This window comes from Hemiscyllium ocellatum, chromosome 3 (assembly GCF_020745735.1).
Source record: "Hemiscyllium ocellatum isolate sHemOce1 chromosome 3, sHemOce1.pat.X.cur, whole genome shotgun sequence".
Taxonomy (NCBI): Eukaryota; Metazoa; Chordata; class Chondrichthyes; order Orectolobiformes; family Hemiscylliidae; genus Hemiscyllium; species Hemiscyllium ocellatum.
The window spans coordinates 110,685,398-110,709,870 of NC_083403.1; the positions used below are offsets into that span (position 1 = coordinate 110,685,398).

At 40.2% G+C, this 24,473-nt stretch overlaps 1 protein-coding gene across 1 annotated transcript in view; it reads right to left on the reverse strand.

The window, feature by feature from the left end:
* Positions 1–24,473, reverse strand: part of mlip (muscular LMNA-interacting protein) — a 94,227-nt gene that overhangs the window by 61,950 nt on the left and 7,804 nt on the right. Inside the window, exons 4-8 of the mRNA XM_060855020.1 lie at positions 13,151–13,222; positions 12,970–13,056; positions 12,800–12,859; positions 9,369–9,413; positions 5,987–6,031 (exon numbers count right to left, since the gene is read on the reverse strand). Coding sequence (XP_060711003.1) covers positions 5,987–6,031; positions 9,369–9,413; positions 12,800–12,859; positions 12,970–13,056; positions 13,151–13,222 — 309 coding nt within the window. The remainder of the gene's footprint in view (positions 1–5,986; positions 6,032–9,368; positions 9,414–12,799; positions 12,860–12,969; positions 13,057–13,150; positions 13,223–24,473) is intronic.

Here is a 24,473-nt window from a genome sequence, read left to right on the forward strand (position 1 = left end):
TCTAAGGAGACGAGACAAACTGTCCACAGTCAATTAGGAGAATCTATTAATGGATGAAATAACTAAGAACAGTGGAGGAAGCATTTAACAAAACACAAAACCAGTTCATACACTGGAGGGGAAAACTCCACCTCACAGAAAAAAATAGCCATGGACAAGTAAAGAGAAAAGGCATGTAACTAAAAGAAAGCAAGCTTACAAAAATACAGAAAAAGTACAGATCTTGCCAAAGGGTAATGACTCAAGTACTAGCAAAAGACCACAAAGCAGCTTCTAAGAGCTACCAAAAGGGACTATGAAAGAAAACTTGCCAAGGGCATTAAGATCAATAAGAATATACTTTATGGTTACATAAAGAAAAAGCAGATAGTCGGAAGAAATATTGGCCCACTGAAGACTGCAAATGGACATAATGGCAATGAGTATGGGAAAATAGTCGACTTAGTAAATACTTTATCAGTATTTATGGTAGAAAAGGAGGATAGCTTGCTAGATGTCCTGAGGAAATTTAATAGTAGATTGGGGACAGTAACTGAATAAAATTAACACAAGTAAAACATCAACAAAGAGGAAATAAATGGAATTTAAAAATGACAAATCCTGGGATCTCACAGTTTCCATCTGAGTGTTAAAGGAAATAAGGGGAAACATTGAAAGTTTATAGTTATAGTGTCTACAGAGCTCCCCAGATACAGTAATCATCACTATGGATGGAAATTTCCACATTACTCTGCTTTAAGGGCAAAAGAGGAAAACCAGGGAATTACAAAGCAATTGGCCTCACATCTGCGGTAGAGAAATTGCTAGCAACTATAATCAAGGTGGGGTTACTGAACACCTCAGATTCCTGAGGTTTTGGAACCTATTCAGGCTAAGATGTGATCTGTACAAATTGGACAGATTGCAACTCAGCATGGTTGGGATTAGCATTCACTAGGGTGTTTGCTATTGCAGTGTGGGAAGGTTTAAACTGGAGTGGCAAGGAGATAGGAGCCTGAGCAGGGAGATGTAAGTGAAAGAAACAACAATAGAAACGAAACATGGAAAATACTTTTAGAACATTGCGTGGAAAGATGATGTAAAACTTGAAAGGGTTCAGAAAAGATTTACAAGGATGTTACCAGGGTTGGAGGGTTTGAGCTATAGGGAGAGGCTGGGGCCGTTTTTGTTGGAGTATCGGCAGCTGCGGGGTGACTTGTTAGAGGTTTTATTAAATCATGAGGGGCATGAATAAATGTAAATAGATTAGATCTTTTCCCTGGGGTGGGTGAGTCCAGAACTAGAGGACGTAAGTTTAGGGAGAGAGGGGAAAGATTTAAAAGGGACTCACGGGGCATCTTTTTTTCACGCAAAGGGTGGTGCATGTATGGAATGAGCTGCCAGAGGAAGCGGCGGAGGCTTGTACAATAACAACATTTAAAACGCATTGGGATGTATACATAAATAGGAAGGGTTAAGAGGGATATGGGCCAAGTGCTGGCAATGAGACTAGATTAATTTAGGATATCTGGCCAGCATGGATGGGTTGGACTGAAGGGTCTGCCTCTATGCTGTACGTCCATATGACTCTACGGCTCTAAGTAGAAAGCTTAAATGGAAGACAGAGGAAACAAGAGCTAGAATCAAGTAGGGCTGGAGTCCAAAAAAACTATAAAAATGTCAAAGGCAGGTCTAAAGGTACTGTATCTGAATAACAGAGTATTTGTCATAGGGTAGAGAAATTAACAGCACATATACTTGCAAATAGAAAGAACAGGCAAAACAAAAAAAAGGTATTATTCGTGAAAGTTGGAATTAGTACAATAATTAGAAACCATATTGGCATAGATAATCAAGATATAGAATCAATCTGGATGAAGCTAAGTACTAATGGGGTAGAAAACTTTATGAGAATTGCCTGTTGACTTATATGTTGGCATTATGGAATTAAACAGAATTACAGAAACATGCAAAAAGAATGTTACAGTAATCATGGGTGATTTTAATCTACATAGAGACTGGACAAACACATTTGTAATAATACTGAGATGGATGAATACCACGAGTGTGTATAAGACATTATATTCCACCAGTCCTTGAAGTCCAGTACTGGACAAACCATCCTACATTTGGTACGTTCACTGAGGAGGAGTTAATTCAATAATCTTGTTACGAGGGGTCTTTTTTTTAAAGAAAAGGTGGCCCAAACATGATAGAAGCTTTCTTAAGGATAGAAAGCAGTCCAACCTAAAACAAGGCTCCTAAATTTAAATAAAGAATATAACAAAACTATGAAAGGTGAAGTAACTGCAACAGGCTGGGTAACAACAGTAAAATGCATGACAGTGGGTAGTCAATGGTTAATACTTAAGGTACAAAAGCATTCAGCTGTAAATTACTTCTTGGTGAAAGAGCACAACCAGTGGTAACAAGCAAAGTCAAAAATCATATTAGATCCAACGCAGAATCATATAAAGTTGCCAGAAAAGTAGTAAGCCTGAAGACTGAGAGTAGATAAAGTGGATTATGCTTGGAAAAAAAATACAGTATAAGAATAAATTTGCAAGGAACATAAAAGGGGGGTGGTAAGAGCTTCTGCAAATGTGTGCAAAGAAAAAAAGTAACATACGTAAGCCCCTTACAGTCTGAAACAGGAGAATGGATGATGGAGAACAAGAAAATAGCAGAGAATTTTTAAAATTCATTCTCAGGATGTGGTGTTGCTAGTCAGGCTAGCATGCATTGCCCATTTCTAGTTGCACTTGAGAAGATGGTAGTGAGCTGCCTTCTTGCTCCAATGCAGTCCATTTGATATAGGCACACTGTCAAAGCCAATACGAAGGGGATTCCAGGACTTCGACACATTGACCCTGAGATAATTGAATTAAACAGCTACTTTGTTGTCTACGCAGAAGAAACAAGTAACTTTTCTGAAATGCTAGTGAAGCAAGAGTCATTTAGAAGGAGGAATTAAAGAAAGGTATTAGTTTTAAGAGAAATGTAATGTGGCAGAAAGACAATAAAGCTACAGGGCCTGATAAACTACATGTCAGGGTTTTAAAGGAGGTGTATAAAACTAGTGGATACATCCAGTGTCAGTTTCCAAAATTCTGTAGATTTTTGAACAATCCTGGCAGATTGGAAGGTGGCAAATGCAACTCCATTGTTTAAAGAGGATATTAGGGGGGATATTAGGAATTATAAACCAGTAAGGAAAATATCAATAGCAGGGAGCCAATTATAATGGTGTGATCACAGACCACGTTAAAATATCAATGTAATTACACAAACACAACAAAAGGTGAATGTAGAAAACCAACGCATGTAAGATTGGTGATAATAAACTAGCATGGATTGAGAATTGGTCAGCAGACGAGAAATATTAAGTACTGGTCATTTTGGGGGTGGAAAGGGGTGACAAGTGGGTTACCGCAGAAACTGTGCTTTGACCCCAGATATTCACAATATATATCAAAAATAATTTAAATGAGAAAATCAACTGTAATGTTTGCTGATAATAAAAATAAACCTAGATGGGACTGTATGGTGAATAGGATGTCAAGAGACTTCAGGGTGATTTAGACAAATGATTTAGAGGGAAAATACCTGACAAATACAGTATAAAATACCTCAACAAATAGAGGAACCTCAATTATCTGGCATTTGATTATCCGAATATTGGATTATCCAGCCTGATCGCAAAGTCCTGATGCTTGGCTAAACTATGTTATTTGGCATTCGATTATCTGAATTCAATTAAGTGAACAAAATACTCCCTGCCCATGTCCTTCAGATAATCGAGGTTTCTCAGTAAATCATAAAATTTGCAGATGAGACAGAAATGGAAAAAGGAGGCCACTATTGTATGCTCTCTCTGAAAGACTGTTGATGATACTTCTTGCCACAAATGTATTCTAGGTGATGGTCTTCAATGTCCAAGACATTGGTTTGGCCACATTTAGAATACTGTGTACAGTTCTGGTCGCCACAATATTAAAAGGATGTGGACGCTTTGGAGAGGGTGCAGAAAAGGTTTACAAGGATGTTGCCTGGTATGGAAGGTGCTAGCTATGAAGAAAGGTTGAGTAGGTTAGGTTTATTTTCATTAGAAAAAAGGAGATTGAGGGGGACCTGATTGAGGTTTACAAAATCATTAAGGGTACAGACAGGGTGGATAGAGACAAGCTTTTTCCCGGGGTGAAGGATTCAATAACGAGAGGTCATGCTTTCAAGGTGATAGGTGGAAAGTTTAAGGGGGATACATGTGGCAAGTACTTCATACAGAGGGTGGTGGGCATTTGCAACGCGTTGCCAGCAGAGATGGTAGAGGCAGGCACCACAGATTCATTTAGATGTGTCTGGATAAATGCATGAGTAGGTAGGGAGTAGAGGGACACAGATGCTTAGGAATTGATTGACAGGTTTAGACAGTACATTTTGATCGGCTCAGGCTTGAAGGGTCGAAGGGTCTGTTTCTAGGCTGTAAATTTTCTTTGTTCTATCTTTGTTCTTTGAGATAGCTTGACAGCACCACTATTAACTCAGTTCATCAGGTCTTAAAGGACATACTGCTAGACTGGGTCTGTGACGAGAGAACCAAAGGTATTTGATTGACCTCATCCTCATCAATCTGCCTGCTGCAAACGCATTTGTCCATGATGGTGTTGTTACGAGTGACCACCACAAAGTCCTGTCTTTACAATTTTAATACCATTCATTGTGCTAACTGCTAAATGTCAAACAATTCCACTGACTATCCATGAGATGCTGTGAGCCAGCAGCAGGACTATACTCTAACACAGTATGCAACCTTACAGCTTAGTATATTCCCTTATCCTGGTTCAAGGTAGAGCGCAGGAATGTTATGAATGAATGAAAAACATGATGATCCTGGGCCACCCCAACAATTCCCCATTGTGTGCATAGAAATGGAAGAAGAAAGACTGAAAATAGAGTCATCGAGATGTACAGCGCAGAAGTAGACCCTTCGGTCCAACTCATCCATGCTGACCTAATCTAGTCCCATTTGCCAGAACTTGGCCCATATGCCTCTTAAACCCTGCCTATTCTTATACACATCCAGATGCATTTTAAATGCTGTAATTGTACAGCCTCCACCACATCCTCTGGCAGCTCATTCCATACACGTACCACACTATGTGAAAAGTTGTCCCCTTAGGTCTCTTTTATATCTTTCCCCTCTCACCCTAAGCCCTCTAGTTCTGGACTCCCCCACCCCAGGGAAAAGATTTTGTCTATTTGTCCTATCCATGCACCTCATGATTTTATAAATCTGTATAAGATGACCCCCCACTAGCCTCCAACGCTCCAGGGAAAACAGCCCCAGCCTATTCAGCCTCTCCCCATAGTTCAAATCCTCCAAAACTGGCAATATCCTTGTAAATCTTTTCTGAACCCTTTCAAGTTTCACAACATCCTTACGATAAGAAGAAGGAGATCAGAATTGCATGCAATATTCCAAAAGTGGCCAAACAAAGTGTACAGCTGCAACATCATCTCCCAATTCCTACACTCAATGCTCTGACCAATAAAGACAGTTGAGCCTACTCATGCCAGTGCTAGTAAAGGGTCAGTTAGACTCGAAACATCAGCTCTTTTCTCTCCTTACAGATGATGCAAGACCTGCTGAGATTTTCCAGCATTTTCTCTTTTGGTTTCAGATTCCAGCATCCGCAGTAATTTGCTTTTATCTATTATTTATGTATGCAGATAGGTGGGAAAAATTTAAACAAGTACAGTTTGCCTATTTCCTTTTCATGCTAGCAGAGAAAGATTCGCACCAATGTTTCCACAGCTATGGCTAATTTTCATATTCCTTCACCCACTGTATACATGTGATCAGGAAGAGGAAACCAGATACTAAGAAACAGTGTGAACTGTTGCTTATAGTGATGAATGATTCTTCATTGATAAGTTAACACCTGTAGAAATCTCAGTAAACAGTAATCCTTACCAGCTAGGAGGAATGGTTACAAGGAGTACTTACAGGCCGATTCTCAGTGGATTCTGATGCTGACAGATGGAGGTTAGCCTGTTTGAAGAAAATAGAGAAAGACATTATAAAGCAGTAAGAATAATGAGCTGCAGAGAGCAGCACGATGTTGCAAGGAAACATTTCAAATAACCTAACTTCAGTGTTTTGGGCAACAAAGAAGAAAATACACTGAGATGGTAATCGGCACTGTTCGTATTCCAACAATGTACCAGAATCTCCACTTAAACATGATGCAGCAAATTATGCACTTATTTTTTGTATATTAAAAAAAAACTCCTGCGCCCTAGTATTTCAATGAACTGCATTGTTGACCTTGAATTTTGAATTGCAAGATATTGGTGCAGAAGGCAGCTGATATTCTATTCCTTGCTTTATTCCAATGACAAAGGTCACAATTCTATTCTATTATTTCCTTTGGTATTCAATTATAAAAGCATAAAAGAATCTATTATATTGTTTGCAGTAGATTCACAATCAGATCGGTGGTCTAAATCCATGAGTCTACACTCTAGCCCGTTAGGTATTAATTTTTAAAAACTCCCCAGAACAAAGAAGTATTTGTATTTTGTCATGAATAGCCTTACAATGAGTTGAAAACAACATTTGCTAGATTTGAGTTCCCATTAGGTAAAACTAGTGCATTCCAATTGAAATCAGCCGTACCAGTGAGAAAGATTACAAAATTTCAAATGCAAGTTTCAATGAGTGCAAGCTGCAGTTCCATCATTTTAAAAATTTATTTAATAAACTTCAGGTAGGAAGCTGGTCCCATTCACAAAACTGTAAGAGTTCTGGAACAAACTAATTGGAATTGTGCATGTCTACTGACCATAACCGTTCCATAACCTTAAATTTGTTTCTTCAAATTTTAGCTGTAGTTTTAATAAATTACTATAAATACTTTAAGTAACTGATGGCTATATGTTGATGAAAGTGAATGGTCAATATCATTTTAAAGTCACTTTTAGTTTTTAAAACCATGTTATTCCCAGGTGAAAAATGAGCACTATATTTTAAAATGTTTATGGTTTCGTGATAAATCCAATTCCAGCTTCACCTGTCTTCTTTCTGCTTGTTGACTTACACTGGCTCCCGACTAAGCAAGATCTCAATTTTAAAATGTTCATTTTGTTTTCAAATCCACCCATGGCCTCTCTTTCAGATCTACAACTGAGATACCTGCACTCCTCAGATACCAGTCTCTTGGGCATTTCCAGTCTTGAGGCATCAACATTGGCTGACATGCCTTCAGCTGTCAAGGAGCTGAGCTCTGGAAATCTCTCCATGAAACCTTCTGCTTCAATTTTCACCTTTATCATGCTCCTTGAAACCATCTTATTGTCCAAACCATAACCAGCTTCCTTAATAACTTACATGATATAGTTTGAGATTTTAGGTGACAATGCTCCTTCAAACATTTTAATATGTTACATGTGCTTTACAAATATAATATATTGTTGTACTGGTAATAGAAATGTGCCAGTTTCCATTCAAATATAACCACGAATATTTTTGAAACAGGGAAAAAAAAAGACGTAAAACATAAATATTCTACTACATTGCTTATCGTAGGTGCTCATTGAAGATATTATGGTTTTAAAAATAATATGATTTTGAGGAGAAAAACCTAAACCATGACTTTTATAATAGGAAAAACAATACAATTCCAAGCAATGTTGCATCAGAATACAAATTTTACCCAATGGTGAAACACAATTCCTAATATTTAAGAACACACGACAGAACCATCATAGCTTGGCTAAGAGATCACACGCAGGCTTTTGAGCTAGAAGTTTGTAAATTTAAATCATGGCAGGATGAACACATACCAGCTAAAACAGTTTTGTAATTTCCCCACAATTAACAACCATCATCTATTTCAGGTGACTCCCTTCTATTCAGAAACACGTGCCAAAAATCAGACCTTCTTGTCCTAACTGCAGAAAGCTTCAAGCATTGCTGGTGTTTCCAGAGCTCACTCATGCTTAACCCAGCTTTGGCTTCTTGTTTTTTTGAAGGGGTTGGGGGGGGGGGGCGGGGGAGGTAGCATTACTAGTTTTGAGTTCCCATTGGGTAAAATTAGTGCATTCCAATTGAAATCAGCCACACCAGTGAGAAAGTTTACAGAATTTCAAATGCAAGTTTCAATGAGTGCATGCTGCACAATGGAAGGTGTGCAAATGGAGATTGCAATGTGGGAATAGACGGAGTGAATGCAAAATAATTATGTCTACAATGCTGACCAAGTGAAAAGACACGCATTCTTGTTCCTCCTGGCTCTACATTGAGCTATTTATAAAAGCATACCTGAGGAATCTTTAAGTAGGCCTTTTAAGGAATGTTCATTAGGCTGATGTAGATCTGCGGCAAGAGTGTGGTGCTGGAAAAGCACAGCAGGTCAGACAGCATCCGAGGAGCAGGGGAATCCTTGATCAGGAATTTCTGATGAAGGGCTTATGCCCAAAATGTCGATTCGCCTGCTCCTCAGATGCTGCCTGACCTGCTCTACTTATCCAGCACCACACTCTCGACTCTGATCTCCAACATCTGCAGTCCTCACTTTCTCCTAATGTAGATCTGCAAACGTTTGTCACTATTTAATGCCTTATTCAAAAGGCAACACCTCTGACAATGCAGCACCCAGTTTGTAATATACTGGAATAACAGCAATAAGTTTGTGCTGAGAGCCCTCAGGTTGGACTTGGGCTCAATCTTTTGACAAAGGAGAGAATGATACCACTGAGTCAAAGATGTTTCCTTTAGTTATTTTTCTTTAGCTCCAACTATCTTGGAAAGAACATCTATTTGTCTTTTGAATTCACTGATGCCAACTGCCTTAAATATATATAAAATGGATTATTTGTGTTTACTTTCTTTTTAAAAATTGCCCTGTGTTTTTAATTCTTTTTAATTCCAAATTTCAAACTTATCTTTGCTGCAAAATATCTGTTATTACTTCAACTATAGACCAGCAGGAACATCAAGACTCCATAAAGTTACAAGCAGATGTCATTATGCACGAATGAGATTGTTGTTTTTATATATAGTGTCCAAAGAAATCTGAACCCAGAACTTGGTCACCACCCTATCCTCATCTTTCCAAGCCATACTTGATGGTGGTCCTAAAGAGCCAGTCAACAATTGGAGCTGATCACAATGAAACATGTATATATAAAGCAAATCAGCAAAGTTATTTGATGGAAGAAAGTAAGCTTTTCCTGGGAGGCACTAGCAACCTTACTAGACATGGCACAAATGTAGAACTGATTTAATCCTAGATGATTTCATTTTGATTACCGAATACACAATATTTCCTCTCCAGCAAGTCAAAGTATCTGATCGTACTCAACATGTATCACAAAGAAAAACTCACATATTTGGTTTCTCTCCCAGCTGATTTTGGTGCAGGATTAATGGGCTGAAAAAGAAAAATATTCAATACTTAATTCTCATCTGATATGGAATAGGCGGTAGCATTCTTCATTAATGGTCAAAACAACTTACAATGTGTAAATAATTCTGCAAGGCAAAGCAAAAGGTGAAAATCTTTTCATAAGAACTGCGATCTTATGACTGATGCTTAAATTTCCTTTTGAAGTTTACATTAAGAGAAAGCAGCCCGGGGGGAGGGGGGCAATGGTGGCAAGAGTGGGAGCCGGCAGCCTGGGGTGGTCAGCGGGGACAACATGAGTAGGCCATGCATGGTGGCAGTAGCAACAAGGCAGCTAAAACAGGCAGTCTGGGACAATGGTGAGCCAGAAGCAGAGGAGGCCAAGCCCTGGTCAGGAGTGTGAGCCCAGCCAGGTTCTTATCGACTGTGGTGTTGAACTATTGTGTTTCTTTGTTTCCTACTTTTTAGTAGTAAGGAGTGTAATGTTTAAATTTTCCTTATTTTCCTTCTTTGTGACTAAGATTCCGTACTTAGGAACCATGATCCCTAAGATGATGCTGTAAGTGGTGACTTGTAAACTTTTCACTTTGCTCATGTATGTAACAATAAAATTAGTTCAAATAATTCAAACTCAGATCTCGTAATTACTGAACAATCAGTAAATGGGCAGAGGATTAATCGATCATAGCATTGAATATGTGGGTTAAAGATGGTAAGAGAGAAAAGCGGTCAGATTCCTGAGGCATTGGGAAAAATAGGAGCAGCATTGTTGGAATGCCATCACCTGAACAGTGCTGTAACCAGTGTCCGGGTGAGCTACATAACTAGAGCATGTAAGACAGGAGCTTTAAACCAAGTGGTAGGGTAGAGGATTTATGTCAGGGTGGATTTGCAAAATTTGAAGTAAAGCAAAAGGCATTAGTGCAGAGAAATTATATGGTAATGATAATGAGATAACTGATTCACCCGTGTCCTTTAGGGAAGGAAATAGCCATCCTTACCTGGTCTGGCCAACATGTGACTCCAGACCCACAGCAATGTGGTTGACTCTTAAATGCCCTCTGGGCAAATAATAAATGCCAGCCTGGCCAGTAATTCCATGAATGAATAATACAACAAAAAAGTGATTTTGACAGGAAATAAAAATACAAACAGAGCAAACAATTCAGGTCATATTGGGGAAAATGGGAAAAAAAGTTTTGAAAGTTTTCTTTTAATTGAACACATGCAGTATTTCAAAAAGTAAAAGAGTTGATAGTACAAATAGTAGTAAATTGGCATTTTTTGATAACCATCACAGAAACAAGGCCTGAAAGTGACTGTGCTAGGTTCTGAACATTCATGGCTGTTTGGCATTTGAGGAAGGCAGGGCAAAAGAAAAGTAGCTGAGTAGCTCTGCTAATAAAGAGTAAGACTAGTATAGTAATGTCAAATTAGTTTGGTTGGGAAGATCAAAATACAGAAATAGTTTGACTGGAGATAAGAATAGCAAAGAAAAATCATTGACGTGCACAAGTAATACACCCCCAACAATAATCAAACTGTAGCACAGAATATAAGTAGTAATAGAATTGTATTTAACAAAAAGCACTGCTCGAGTCATGACTAATTTTTAATTTTCATACAGATTAGATGCATCCAACTTAATAAAGACAGATCAGAGGGTGAGTTAATTGAATATATTCAGCAAAGTTTCTTAGAACAGTACATTCTAGGACTAACCAAATAACCAGCCATTTTAGTTTACAGAATTAACATTTAACCTCATATAAAGGAACAACAGGAAAACAACGAGAACAAGAAAACAATGAGAACATGAATTTCACATTCAGATTGAGAGAAAGAAATGTTGTTCTCAAACTAGTGCCATAAAATTAAATAAAAGCAATTACTGGGGTATGAAGACAGAGTTGCCCAAGGTAGAATAGGAAAACAGGTTGAAAACAACATGGAAGCAGTGAAGATAAGTAAGGCGTTAAGTCTGGTGAACATAGCAAAGGAGCAAAAGTCCTTCTCCATAGACACTGTGGGGAGGAGAACCACTGCTTCATCAGCTCAACTTGCACTTTTTCCTCCTCCCTCCCCCTCATCCTGAGCCTGGTAACATTTGTGATACATACACACGCAACTATGATCAAATACATGCCACCTGTATTCAAGACTGAGTCACAGGAACTGGACCCACTTCAAAAATGCCCCAGGAGAGGCGACAAGAAAAATCATAGGCCTATGTCCCCAGATTTAGAGGAGGAGTGATGTAGTGATTCTAACAAGGCCATCCAGATGGACCTCAGAATATTTTTTCCCTGATTGGGTCTGTTAATCATGTCCAATCGGGGAGCCCTGGCTAACAGATATAAGCAGAGTGTCTCCAACTTTATTTTGATTTAATCCCTGCCCTCCCCTTCACTGTTTGATCACACAGCATTGCCTTTTGTGAAGGGCACTGCTTGTCACTGGCTATTCGGGTGTTTACCTATCTTCCTGGTGGTGGAAACTGAATAAAGAAAAAGAAAAAAAAAAAAAGAAAAAGAAAAAAAAATAAACAGTGTCAGAGTTTCTGCTCACTCTGAGAAACAGCTCGGAGGAAGCCAGACCAGTGTCAAGTACTATGCATGTGTAAATAAAGGATGGCTTAGTGATTAGATATCTGCCTCTGTGGAACTATTTCACAAGAGAACCCTGACTTTCAGCTCTAACAGAAAGAATAAAAACTTGCACATCCAGCTTCAAGACCCCAGCAACTGCTGAAAGCTAAAACTATAACTCCTGGTCCCGTGAGAGCTTGACCCCAACAATTTAGGCTGCTTCTGTTGTTCCAACTTTAATTTAAGAAACCCTAAGGCCTCACAAGCTGTTTATTAGTTTTGAGCAGACAGCTCAACGCCTCTATTTCAAACTTCCTTCATTAAAACAACCTGGACAAAATTCATCTCAAAGCCACAATAACATCACAAGGGGGTTAATTTACCTCGTAATAATTTTGGGCTATTCCTATACGGAGGTCATAACACAATTTAGTTACAATAATAACTACAAAAATAAAATCTGATCAATTGGAAAAATACAAATAAAACATCGAACTGCACAACACGACATCAGAACCAAAAGTTCACAAAACATGCAGTAGAGTTTAGTCAAGTATATCAACACAGAACTTTGATGAAGCAAGCAAGTGGAGTGTTGGTTTCCACAGAAATTTAAGAGTGGTACTGAAAATATTTAAAAAGTGTATGAGCAAATGGACATGCTCTTATTGTTCTGATAAAGAGGCACCAGACTCAAAAAGTTAACTTTCCTTTCTTCCCACCGATGCTGTTTGACCTGCTGAATTTCTCCACCAATTCAGCAAAAATTTCATACTCCTTAGGTTCATACAAGTGTCTATAATTCATGCATTTTCACTCACGTACTTTGTACGCTTCTGAGTACTGAAGCTTCTGCAAGGAGTTGGGAGTAGAACTTGAGGAACGCTAGAACAAGGGAGGGTGAAACGTGAAGACATTGTTAAACGTTAACATGAGTTTGGTGAGAGCAGGGAGTAAGACTGAAAAGAAAACTATTTTTTCAATTCCTTCATTACCGTTGGCAGTGGATCCTCGAGCAATTGTTCAATAGTAGCATACAGTTCCTCAGTCTGCTGCCTGAGACTCTCTGATTCAAGTAGAAACTGTGTGAAGGTAAACCATGTTATACATATTAATTGTATAATAGCATATCACAACTTGAGCAATACTTATTCATACTGTATTCACAAAGCTTACTTGTGAGTGGGTTTTCTCAGATGTGCCAGCTGCTGCAGATTCCTCAGAGTCACTGATTGCTTCATCAATGGCCTAGTAAAAGTAAGTACAAAATGTTTCACAAACAAACCCAAAAATTTCTCATGTGCATTGAAGGATCTACCCTGGTCAAAAAGAGTATATCCTAGTAACTTAGAAACACTAGCACCATCCCCTAGCCCGACCTACCAAATTATTTTTTTTTCTATCTTCTGATCCTGTAGTATAAGGACATGAAAATACCCATTCATATGTTGCCTATCCTTGGGCTGAATACAAATGACACTTTCTTCCCTAAAAATGGAATAGGTCACCTACAATACATGGAATTAATCAAGAGGATAGACTAAGTGATTCTTTTCATCTTTCTTTACAATGTTAAGTTTACTAATGGAAGGCATTAAACTGCAATCTTACTGTTGCTGTTAAAATTCATATAATAACTAAAGAATTTTGAGGCAATTGGAAAGCTGTAGTTTCTCAGCACATAGAGTTGAGCAAGATTATTAAACAACAAACAAACATGGTAATCCTCATTGTTCACTTCTGTCGAACCATATTGCAAAGAAACACCGAAGAACCCAGATGCCCTGTTAACTGCAATGTTTCACAAACTATTTGATTAGCACCATTTGCACTTTTCACATAAACTTCAGTCTTTCAGAATGAAATCTTTTAAAGGAGTTACAAGTAACTTGGTCTTGTGGTTCAGAATAGCTGTGTCCAAGCCAAAGGCTCTGAGTTAACTTTCTACCCCAGGACAAGGAAGATGCATTCATAATCCAACCAAACAGATTGAGTAACAAACTGCCAATCCTTCTAGCACATGCTAACAACGAGCAGCAAGACTGGGAGTGATTCCATAAAATGGAAAGAATGTCAGAACCTCCAACAACATTACCCATAGCTCCAGACTACAGCATGCATATAAAAATACACATCACAGCAGCCAAGACTCCAAGTAAACTGTAAATACCAACACCACAGGAGTTAAAAGTATGGAAGGTCGAACACTTGTTCAGAAAATTCAGAACTCAATGTTTTAAAAATTGAAAAAATGTACAAATAAAACAAATTAAATGGAAATGGAAATGGAAGAATAAAAGTGAAATCAAGCTTAACAAAAAGAACACCAGACTACTGAAAAGACCAAAAAGGGGAAAAAGAAAGCAAATATATAATACGGAGTAGACAAAGAGGGAAAAGCCTATTAACTGGGAAAAAAAATTAACAAAAATGGTATTAAAAAATTAAATGGCTAAGGCCACACCTCCAACCTCTCACAATCTTGCATCTTTCCTTTTCAGTTTCATTTGGAAGCTTCCCATTATCAATTCCAAGTTGTTTTACTTAATCACCCACTTTCTCTTTCATTCTACATGTCTCTAATCTTCCTTCAATAATCATCTTGATCAATTTTTCATGTTTTACAATATGACCAAATCAACCATGTTGCCTTTGCTCGACTTGTATTAACTAATGATCTTTCTTCCTCCATCACCTGGACATCATCTTCATCGCTTTTGTTCCCTCACCAGGTGACCCATTCCTTCCAGAAAAACATTGCACAACCTTCTGTTCTTTGGATGTCCGAAAAAAATTTTCATAAAACTGCAACTCTACCATAGGTATTTCACACAATGGAGCTTCCAGGTTGCAAAACTGAAATAATCGCAGCAGAACATCTTGTAATGTGAATGTTAAAATTATGCCTTTTTTCTTCATCCTGAAACTCAACAATGGCTTGCTCCTTATGTTCCCTGAACTGCGAGTAACCAGGTATTTGAAACCCTAGTGGATAATGGCATCAACATTCTATTATCTTAATCCATGGGATTTAATGATTGAGAAGGACAAACAATAAAAGGAGACAAAGAGCATGAATTAATTCAGATACAGAAACGGAAATATCCAGGAACGAAAGATGGCATTGAATAAAAAAAGCAGAAAAAAAAAGGGTAGGATATTTTTTGAAAATCTCCACTAATTTACTACCTGTAGAAATACTATCAAATATTGTACAACTGCAATAATTTTCTAAAATCAGTTAGAATGGAGAGAGTTGAAGGGGAAACAGTGCAAGGTGCAAAGGTTGGAGTCAGAGAGAGAATTTAAAATTTAACATTGACAAAATAATTCAAAAGTAATATCATGATTATGTAACAGGTAGATTTTTTAGATTAGATTAGATAGATTACTTACAGTGTGGAAACAGGCCCTTAGGCCCAACAAGTCCACACCAACCCTCCAACGAGCAACCTACCCAAACCCACTCTCCTACATTTACCACTTCACCGACCACTACAGGCAATTTAGCATGCATGCTTTTGGACTGTGGGAGGAAACCGGAGCACCCGGAGGAAATCCACGCAGAAACAGAGAGATTGTGCAAACTCCACACAGACAGTTGCCTGAGGCAGGAATTGAACCCAGCTCTCTTACACTGTGAGGCAGCAGTGCTAACCACTGTGCCACCGTGAGTAACAGTAAACTTTAGATTGTTTTTATTAAATTGTTCATTCTTTCAACATTGAAACGCACTAGATGGCAATTTTCATTATGCTTTACACACGTAATTAATTTCTTTTTACTATTTAAATATCGCTTAGTCTTTCAGAGGCCAGTTTCTTAGAACCTTATAATTTGGTACTGTCTTAATGTGTTAAATTTTAATGTTACTGGGTCAAAATGCTGAAATTCTCTCTCTAACAGTATTTCTACAGTCAGCACACACTCAAGAAGGCAGCTCACTACCATCTTCTCAAGGGCATCAAGGATTGGCAATAAATGGTGGCCAGCCAACATTGCCCATGTCCTGTGAGAGAATAAAATGGTTAAATGGTCAGGGTGTCAGTAATTTAGAGGTCAGTGAATGGATTTCTATGGCAGGCTTTTTGGAATCCATTACTTTCTACATGAAAGCACACTGTACACTTCATGCTTCCTAAAAAAAAACAAAATCAGGAAATTGCTTGAGCTTAAACACTGATTTTCAAAGCTAGAGGAACAGCTGAAGTCACTAGAGTGAATCCAGAAGTTCAGGTTTTCTCATATATATAGTTCAGGGAGAAAGTGAGGACTGCAGGTGCTGGAGATCAGAGCTGAAAATGTGTTGCTGGAAAAGCGCAGCAGGTCAGGCAGCATCCAAGGAGCAGGAGAATCGACATTTCGAGCATAAGGGCTCATGCCCGAAACGTCGATTCTCCTGCTCCTTGGATGCTGCCTGACCTGCTGCGCTTTTCCAGCAACACATTTTCAGCTATATATAGTTCAGACATGGTCACCCAACACTTATTAGTGGTGAGGGGTAAGTAACAAGAGTTGGAGGAAAAGACAAGCAGTTCAGAAATTCTCCACATCAGTGGCATTCATTAACCAGTTTTTCAGTTTTGAATACTGGGAAAAGTGACACCACCTTTAAGGGATATAATAAGAATCAGGTCCCTGAGCACAAAGACTCTTAACTGTACACTGCAGAAGAGAAGTAGAAATTGAGCCATCAGGAAATCAGTAGTGATAGATATAAATAGACTTTTTCATAATGGTAAATGTGATTCATGAATGGCATGCTGAAGACACTAAGTAGATCAGCATGATTGAATATTTGAAAACTATCTATTCCAGGTGGAATACATCCAGGTGGCCTAAATGTTAAAGTTCATTATAACTTTTCAATCATCACTGGCGACAGGAATTCTGCCATAGGGCAGGAAGTTTGCTATTTATGTAACACTATTCTTGAAAGGAACTTCATAAATCAGTAAGGAGGCCTCAGATAAAGTATTGTGGTACCATATTTTCCACAAAGGTTTAAGGGATTTGAAAATGCAAAAGAAAGGATGTTTACTGGGGGATGAAAGTGCCTGGTTATGAGGAATGCTGAAAAAGCTAAGAATGTTCTGCAAGAAATGGAAAACATTTAACAGTTGACTCAAGATGGTTTTCAAAATAAGACATTTTGATAGAGCAGATGGAGAAATAAAAGTAACTAACCGGTAGTTATAGATTCAAAATCATTGGCAAGATTCAGAGTGGAAAAGACAGTTTGGAACCCGCTAACTAATAAAGATTATGGAAGTGGATTCCATAGTAATTTTAAAAAGGAGTTGAGTCAGGTCTTGAATGCAGGAGTGCAGGCTTTCCCATATATTCAGGAGTTTACATCGTTATAGGAAAAAAACAGGGATGCGGGGCAAAGCATGATTGCTGTTTCATAGAGATGAAACTAGTCTTATACTGGCTAAGTTACGAATAATAGACCAAACAGCCTCCTTCTGTCCTCTAGGTTTCTATGACTTTATAATTTTACAACTAAATGGACCATTCAAATTGCTATGGCATTAACAACAGTAAATGTCAACTATTAAACCAGTAAAAATTTCACAACGACTGCAGCATTAAAATGGTCACTTTGGCATTGAGTTCAACCTCATCTAATTTTAATTAATGCTTGCATATCAAATTGCTTTCAGTCACATGGTCATTTCAATCTGTTCAATAAGTTTACAGGTTATTCTGTAAGATGGGCCTCATGCTTGATTTCAACTGAAGTGTATTTCAATGTCATCAACTTGTTTAAAAAATATATTTAGATTAACTATACCAGAAAATTGTTCTTTAACATTGTTAAAATTGGAAAAGCAAGATAAGCACTTTAAAACTCAAGAGGAAGGATAATGTCTTCCATTCATCTAGTATGCCACACCTACCCCTGATGGTCAAATCAGGTAATGACCTAGTGGCAGCAATACTTTTATAAAATATGTGGAAGTATCTTCCATGTTAACAACAAAAACTTAGCCTATATAGAGGTAGATCTTCTATTATGAGATGGTTCCATTCTTGTGTAATCCCCTATTATAGAAAAATCATACTTTGGAAACAGCTTATAAAGTTTTTTTTATTTCAAAAAATATACTTCATTTATAAAATATTTTGATGATCTGTACAATTGGTGGTGCCATACATACGTATACATTCCATTTCTTTACATACAGAGATCAGAATTAATCATTCGTATATATAGGCCTGTACATTACCATTCATATATTTAGCTGAGGCATCAGCAGAGCCCACTTACTGAGTGGGCCCCTTGTTGTTCTTAGGCAGGCAGACGTAACACGGTGGTCTTTAACCATCGCGTCTTGGCGGCAGCTGCCCCAGGCTCCAGCGCGTCCCTCAACACGTAGTCCTGGACCTGGGAATGTGCCAGTCCGCACCACTCAGTCAGGGTCAGCTCCTTCAGCTGGAAGATCAACAGGTTTCGGACCACCCAGACAGCGTCCTTCACCGAGTTGATAATCCTCCAGGCACAGTTGATGTTCGTCTTGGTGTGCGTCCTGGGGAACAAACCGGAGAGCACGGAGTCCGCGTCACTGAGCTGCTCGGGACGTACCTTGACAAACACGACTGCATTCGTCTCCAGACTTCCTTTGCGTAGGCACATTCCAGAAGGTGGTGTGTGACAGTCTCGTCACCTCTGCAGCCGCTTCGAGGGCAGCATGCAGTGCAGCAAAATGTCCGGGCGTACATAAAAGGATCTCACAGGCAGAGCCATTCTCACCACCAGCCAAGCCATGTCCTGGTGCTTGTTGGAAAGTTCTGGCAATGAGACATTCTGCCAAATGACTGCTCGATAGGATCCGCCCTCTCCTTTTCCCGAAGGGTCTCAAGGATACTATGTGCTGACCACTCCCGATGGACTGGTCAAAGATGCTTTTCTTCATAAATTTCTCCACGGAGGACAGATGATACGGACGTCCAACTATACTTGCAGCATTCCGTGGCAGCAAGGCCAGGCCCATCCTTCGCAACACTGGGGACAGGTAGAACCTCAGTACGTAGTGACACTTGGTGTGTTCGTATCGGGGATCCACGCACAGCTTGATGCAGCCACACACAAAAGGTGGCCATCAGGGTGAGGGTGGCATTTGGTGTGTTTTCTCCCCCGTTGCCCAGATCTTTATACATCCAGTCCCTTCGGACCCTGGCCATCTTTGATCTCCATATAAAATGGTAGATGCCCCGGGTGACTGCAACCGCACAGGTTCTGGGAATAGGTCAGACCTGTGCCACATATAACAACACTGACAGTGCCTCACACCTGATGACCAGGTTTTTTCCCCCGCGATGGAGAGCGACCGTAGCTTCCATCTGCCCAGTTTCTGCCTCACTTTCCTGATACGCTCCTCCCAAGAATTGGCGCACACCCCACCCCTCTGAACCAAATACCCAGTATCTTCAGGTGGTCAGTCCTGACAGTGAAGAGGATCAAGGATTGGTCGGCCCAGTTCCCGAAGAGCACACCCTCGCTTTTGCCTCGATTTACCTTGGCCCCCCACCCCACCCCCCCACCGAGGCCCGTTCAAACTGGTCACATATGCACGAGTCTGTGCACAGACAGCGGATCCAAGCAGAAAACGGTGTCGTCATCCATGTAGCAGGAGGCCTTAACATGTAGGCCGCCGCTGCCAGGAATAGTCACCCCTCTCAGGCTCGCACTCTTCCTGACGGACTTAGCAAATGGCTCAATGCAGCACACAAACAAGGCAGGAGAGAGAGGGCAGCCCTGTCTGACTCCAGATCTGACTGGGAAGCTATCTGATGCCCACCCATTGATTGAGACTGCACTGACAATATTGGTATAGAGCAGTCTGATCCAATTACGGATTCTGTCCCTAAGGCCTGTTTTGGAGAGAACATTTCTCATATACGTATGTGTATTCCTGTCAAAGGCTTTCTCCTGGTCCAGGCTGATGAGGCAGCTGTCCAACCCCCTATCCTGCACATAGGCGATTGTATCCCTGAGGAGTGCAAGACTCTCGGCAATCTTCCTGCCCGGTACAGCACAAGTTTGGGGTCATGGTGGATCACCGATCCCAGAGCAGACCTGACCCGGTTGGCGATGACCTTTGACAAGATTTTGTAATCTGCATTCAATAGTGAGATTGGTCTCCAATTTCTGATTTCCTCCCTCTCCCCCTTCCGCATGTAAATGAGGGTGATGATGCCTTTCCTCATGGATTCACTCATGGTACGTGCCAGAGTTATACTGACATACACACCTCCAGCAGGTCCTGGCCAATCAAATCCCACAGAGCAGAATAGAGCTCGACCAGTAAGCCGTCACTTCCGTGAGTTTTATTGTTTTCGAAGGACTCGATGGCCTTGGTCAGCTCATCCAGAAATAGCAGCTGGTGCAGCCTCTCCTGTGTTCTGTCGCCCAAGACCTCTGTGATAGAGGAGAGGAATAACTGGGAGGCTGCGCTGTCAGTTCGCTTAGAGTCATACAGATTGGCATAGAAGGATTTGCTGATCCTCATGACGTCAGCCTGAGATAATGTTACTAAGCCATCATCTTCCTTCGGGCTGTTGAGCACAGAGCTCTCTTTGTGCACCTTCTGGAAGAAGAAACGTGAGCACGTCACGTCCTGCTCCACAGAGCAGACCCTGGACCAGAAGATTATCTTGGAGGCCTCTGAAGCAAAGAGCGAGGCTTGCTGGCCCTTCACCTCCTGGAGGTCCTCTGTGACATCAATCCCCATCATCTGCAGCAGGAGCAGGTTCTGTATACTTTCCTGGAGTTCGGACAGTTTTCCCCACCTCTCTCTCGCCTCCTGAAAACCTTTGAGTGATGATTTCCACTAGCTCTGATGACTCAAAGCAAATTGAACCCAGGTGCCTGTGAGGCATCGAACCCACAGCACTCCAGCAGAATCTTTAACGCTTAAAGTATTGGTGATGTAATTGCGTCACAGCTAACACACGTTTTAAAAGATTGTGCTTGAGAAACAGTGTCCCCAATTCGGCAATCACATTACATTTGCATTAACAAAACACGCATTATAGCTGAATGGCCTCTTGCGCCTTTAACATAGTCAAATGTCATAAAGCACTTCACAGTAGCATTATCAGAAAAAAACCTCAAATTTTAAGGAGCATCTTGAAGGAGAGACAGGCAAGAAGATGGAGACACTTAAGGGGCAAGATCGCAAGTTTGGAACTGAGTCAATGAAAGGCTTCAACGGTAATCTGAAAGAAATTAGGGATGCACAAGAGCCCAGAGTTGGGGGAATGTAAAGCTTTTGGAAGTTTGCAGGTCCGGGGAGGTTTAGGTGGATGAAGAGGGGTTGGGCCACAGGGAAGTGAACAAAGGTAAGGACTGATTAGGGATAGTCAACATGGCTTTGTGAATGGGAAATCACGTCTCACAAACTTGATTGAGTTTTTTGAGGAAGTAACAAAGAGGATTGATGAGGGCAAAGTGGTGGATGTGATCTATATGGACTTCAGTAAGGTGTTCAGCAAGGCTCCCCATGGGAGACTAATTAGCAAGGTTAGATCTCACAGAATACAGGGAGAACTAGCCATTTGGATACAGAACTGGTTCAAAGGTAGAAGACAGAGGGTGGTGGTGATGGAGAGTTGTTTTTCAGACTGGAGGCCTGTGACCAGTGGAGTGCTGCAAGGATTGGTGCTGGGCCCTCTACTTTTTGTCATTTATATAAATGATTTGGATGCGAGCATAAGAGGTCCAGTTAGTAAATTTGCAGATGACACCAAAATTGGAGATGTAGTGGACATCAAAGAGGGTTACCACAGATTACAACAGGATCTTGATCAGATGGACTAGTGGGCTGAGAAGTGGCAGATGGAGTTTAATTCAGATAAATGTGAGGTGCTGCATTTTGTGAAAGCAAACCATTGCAGGACTTGTACACTTAATGGTAAGGTCATAGGGAGTGTTGCTGAACAAAGAGACCTTGGAGTGCAGGTTCATAACTCCTTGAGAGTGGAGTCACAGATAGATAGGATAGTGATTAAGGCATTTGGTATGCTTTCCTTTATTCGTCAGAGTATTGAGTACAGGAGTTGGGAGATCATGTTGTGGCTGTACAGGACATTGGTTAGGCCATTGTTGGAATATTGCGTGTAATTCTGGTCTCCTTCCTATCGGAAAGATGTTGTGAAACTTGAAAGGGTTGGAGGATTTGAGCTAATGGGAGAGGCTGGGGCTGTTTTTCCTGGAGCGGCGGAGGCTGAGGGTTCACCTTATAGAGGTTTACAAAATTATGAGGGGTAAATAGGCAAAGTCATTTCCCTCGGGTGGGGGAGTCCCAAACTAGAGGGCATAGGTTTAGGGTGAGTGGGGAAAGATATAAAAGAGACCTACGGGGCAACGTTTTCACACAGAGGGTGGTACATGTATGGAATGAGCTGCCAGAGGAAGTGGTGGAGGCTAGTACAATTGCAACATTTAAAAGGCATTTGGATGGGTATATGAATAGGAAGGGTTTGGAGAGATATGGTAGGTGGGACTAGATTGGGTTGGGATATCTGGTCGGCATGGACGGTTTGGACAGAAGGATCTGTTTCCACGTTGTACATCTCTATGAGTCTAAAAAGATAAGGATAGCAAAGATTTGAAGGTTTATCAAAAGTGAACAATGGGAGGGTGACCCAGAAAGCAATGGAAGAGATAGGTCTAAAAATGACAAATGCATAGATCAGAGTTTTACCAGTAGATGGGCCAAGGTATGAGAAATTTTATAAAGAGAAAGTAATAGATTTAAGGGAAATGGGACCAGTGGCGTGGCCAAATGTATCATTAAAGCATTATGAACAGAATAGCTAAGCTTCAGGCAATGACCAAGGAGAGGAGATGATCAGGTGGCCAGGTGATGGAGTTTATGGTTAGAGTCGAGGAATGAAAAGGTGATTTGCGAAGATAAGATGTTCTCAGAGGCACAGTCTATCTATTTTAAGTGGTCATTGGTGCACTTGGAACTCTAAATGGGTCCTAACCAGAACTTGGTACTCTGCTATGATGCCATTCTCTACAGAGGTCTGGTTAGGACCCATTTAGAGTTCCAACCCTTCATCTCCCAGTGCCCTTACTTTTAAATACAGCTTTTACTGATTTTTACACTTTGCTGTTCTCAGCATTCAAAAAACACTCCAATACAGATGTCATAATAGTAGAGTGGCTGATTATTCTTTCTCACTGCTACAATTTTGCTCACTCAATTTATCAACTTCCTAACCCATATATAATCCATTATAATGTCTAACCTGATGACATCTACTCCATTATCTAATTTATTGATTAAAAAAAATTAGAATTTAAGGCCTTAAATCATCAAAAGACAATGCTAGTTGTATCTTCCCAATCTTATCACATATCTGCTATCTCTACTCTCTGCTTCCTACATCAAACCAATATTTTTTAAGATTAGATTACTTACAGTGTGGAAACAGGCCTTTCGGCCCAACAGGTCCACACCGACCCACCGAAGCACAACACACCCATACCCTACATTTACCCCTTACCTAACACTACGGGCAATTTAGCATGGCCAATTCACCTGACCCGCACATCTTTGGACTGTGGGAGGAAACCGGAGCACCCGGAGGAAACCCACGCAGACACGGGGAGAACGTGCAAACTCCACACAGTCAGTCGCCTGAGTCGGGAATTGAACCCAGGTCTCAGGCGCTGTGAGACAGCAGTGCTAACCACTGTGCCACCGTGCCGCCCTCCTGTACCGCTCACTAACCCACATAAAGTATTGTCTCCAAATTTCTGAGCTCTTATTTTTGATAACATTCTTATATTTAGAATCACAGTGAGTGTCTTCTGGACATCCATCTTAAATACTGAGTGCTAATCCAGCATTATTACCACAACGCCACAATCTTGTCTCAAGTCAAAAGCATGATGCATGAGTGCAACTCCAACAGCATGCAAGAAACTTGACAGCAATCAAGAAAAAAAAAACAGCTAGTTTGATTATCACCTTTACTAACACCACCGGCATTCACTCCCTCCATAGCAGAGTGATTACATTGGTTGCTTCTGAGGCACAGAGCCCAAATGGGCAGGAGGATGGTATGCTCCTTACAAGTTCATCTGGAAGCTCAAGCAATTGGTAACAACCTAGAATAACTATTTTTTTTTCGTTCATTTGTCACACTTCCAGTGGAGTTACATCATGAATCAAACAGAACCTACAAAGAAAACTACTTTCCTGCAAAAACGTTTTGGAACAGAGGAAAGTTCAATCTGTACGATCTTTCCCTCTCAGCTCTGATATCTTCATGAACCCTTTTCAGGTGTTCTTATATCCTTTTTCACAAGATGGACACCAGACAATTTATAGCTTACCAATCTTACCACAGGTCCGAATAGGTTTAACATAACTTCTCTTGCATTTTAATGGCATCATCAGCATAAGATTCATTCGTGATTTACTTTTAATTGTCTTCATAACCTGAATCAAGATATTTAGTGATCTGGATGTAGGGT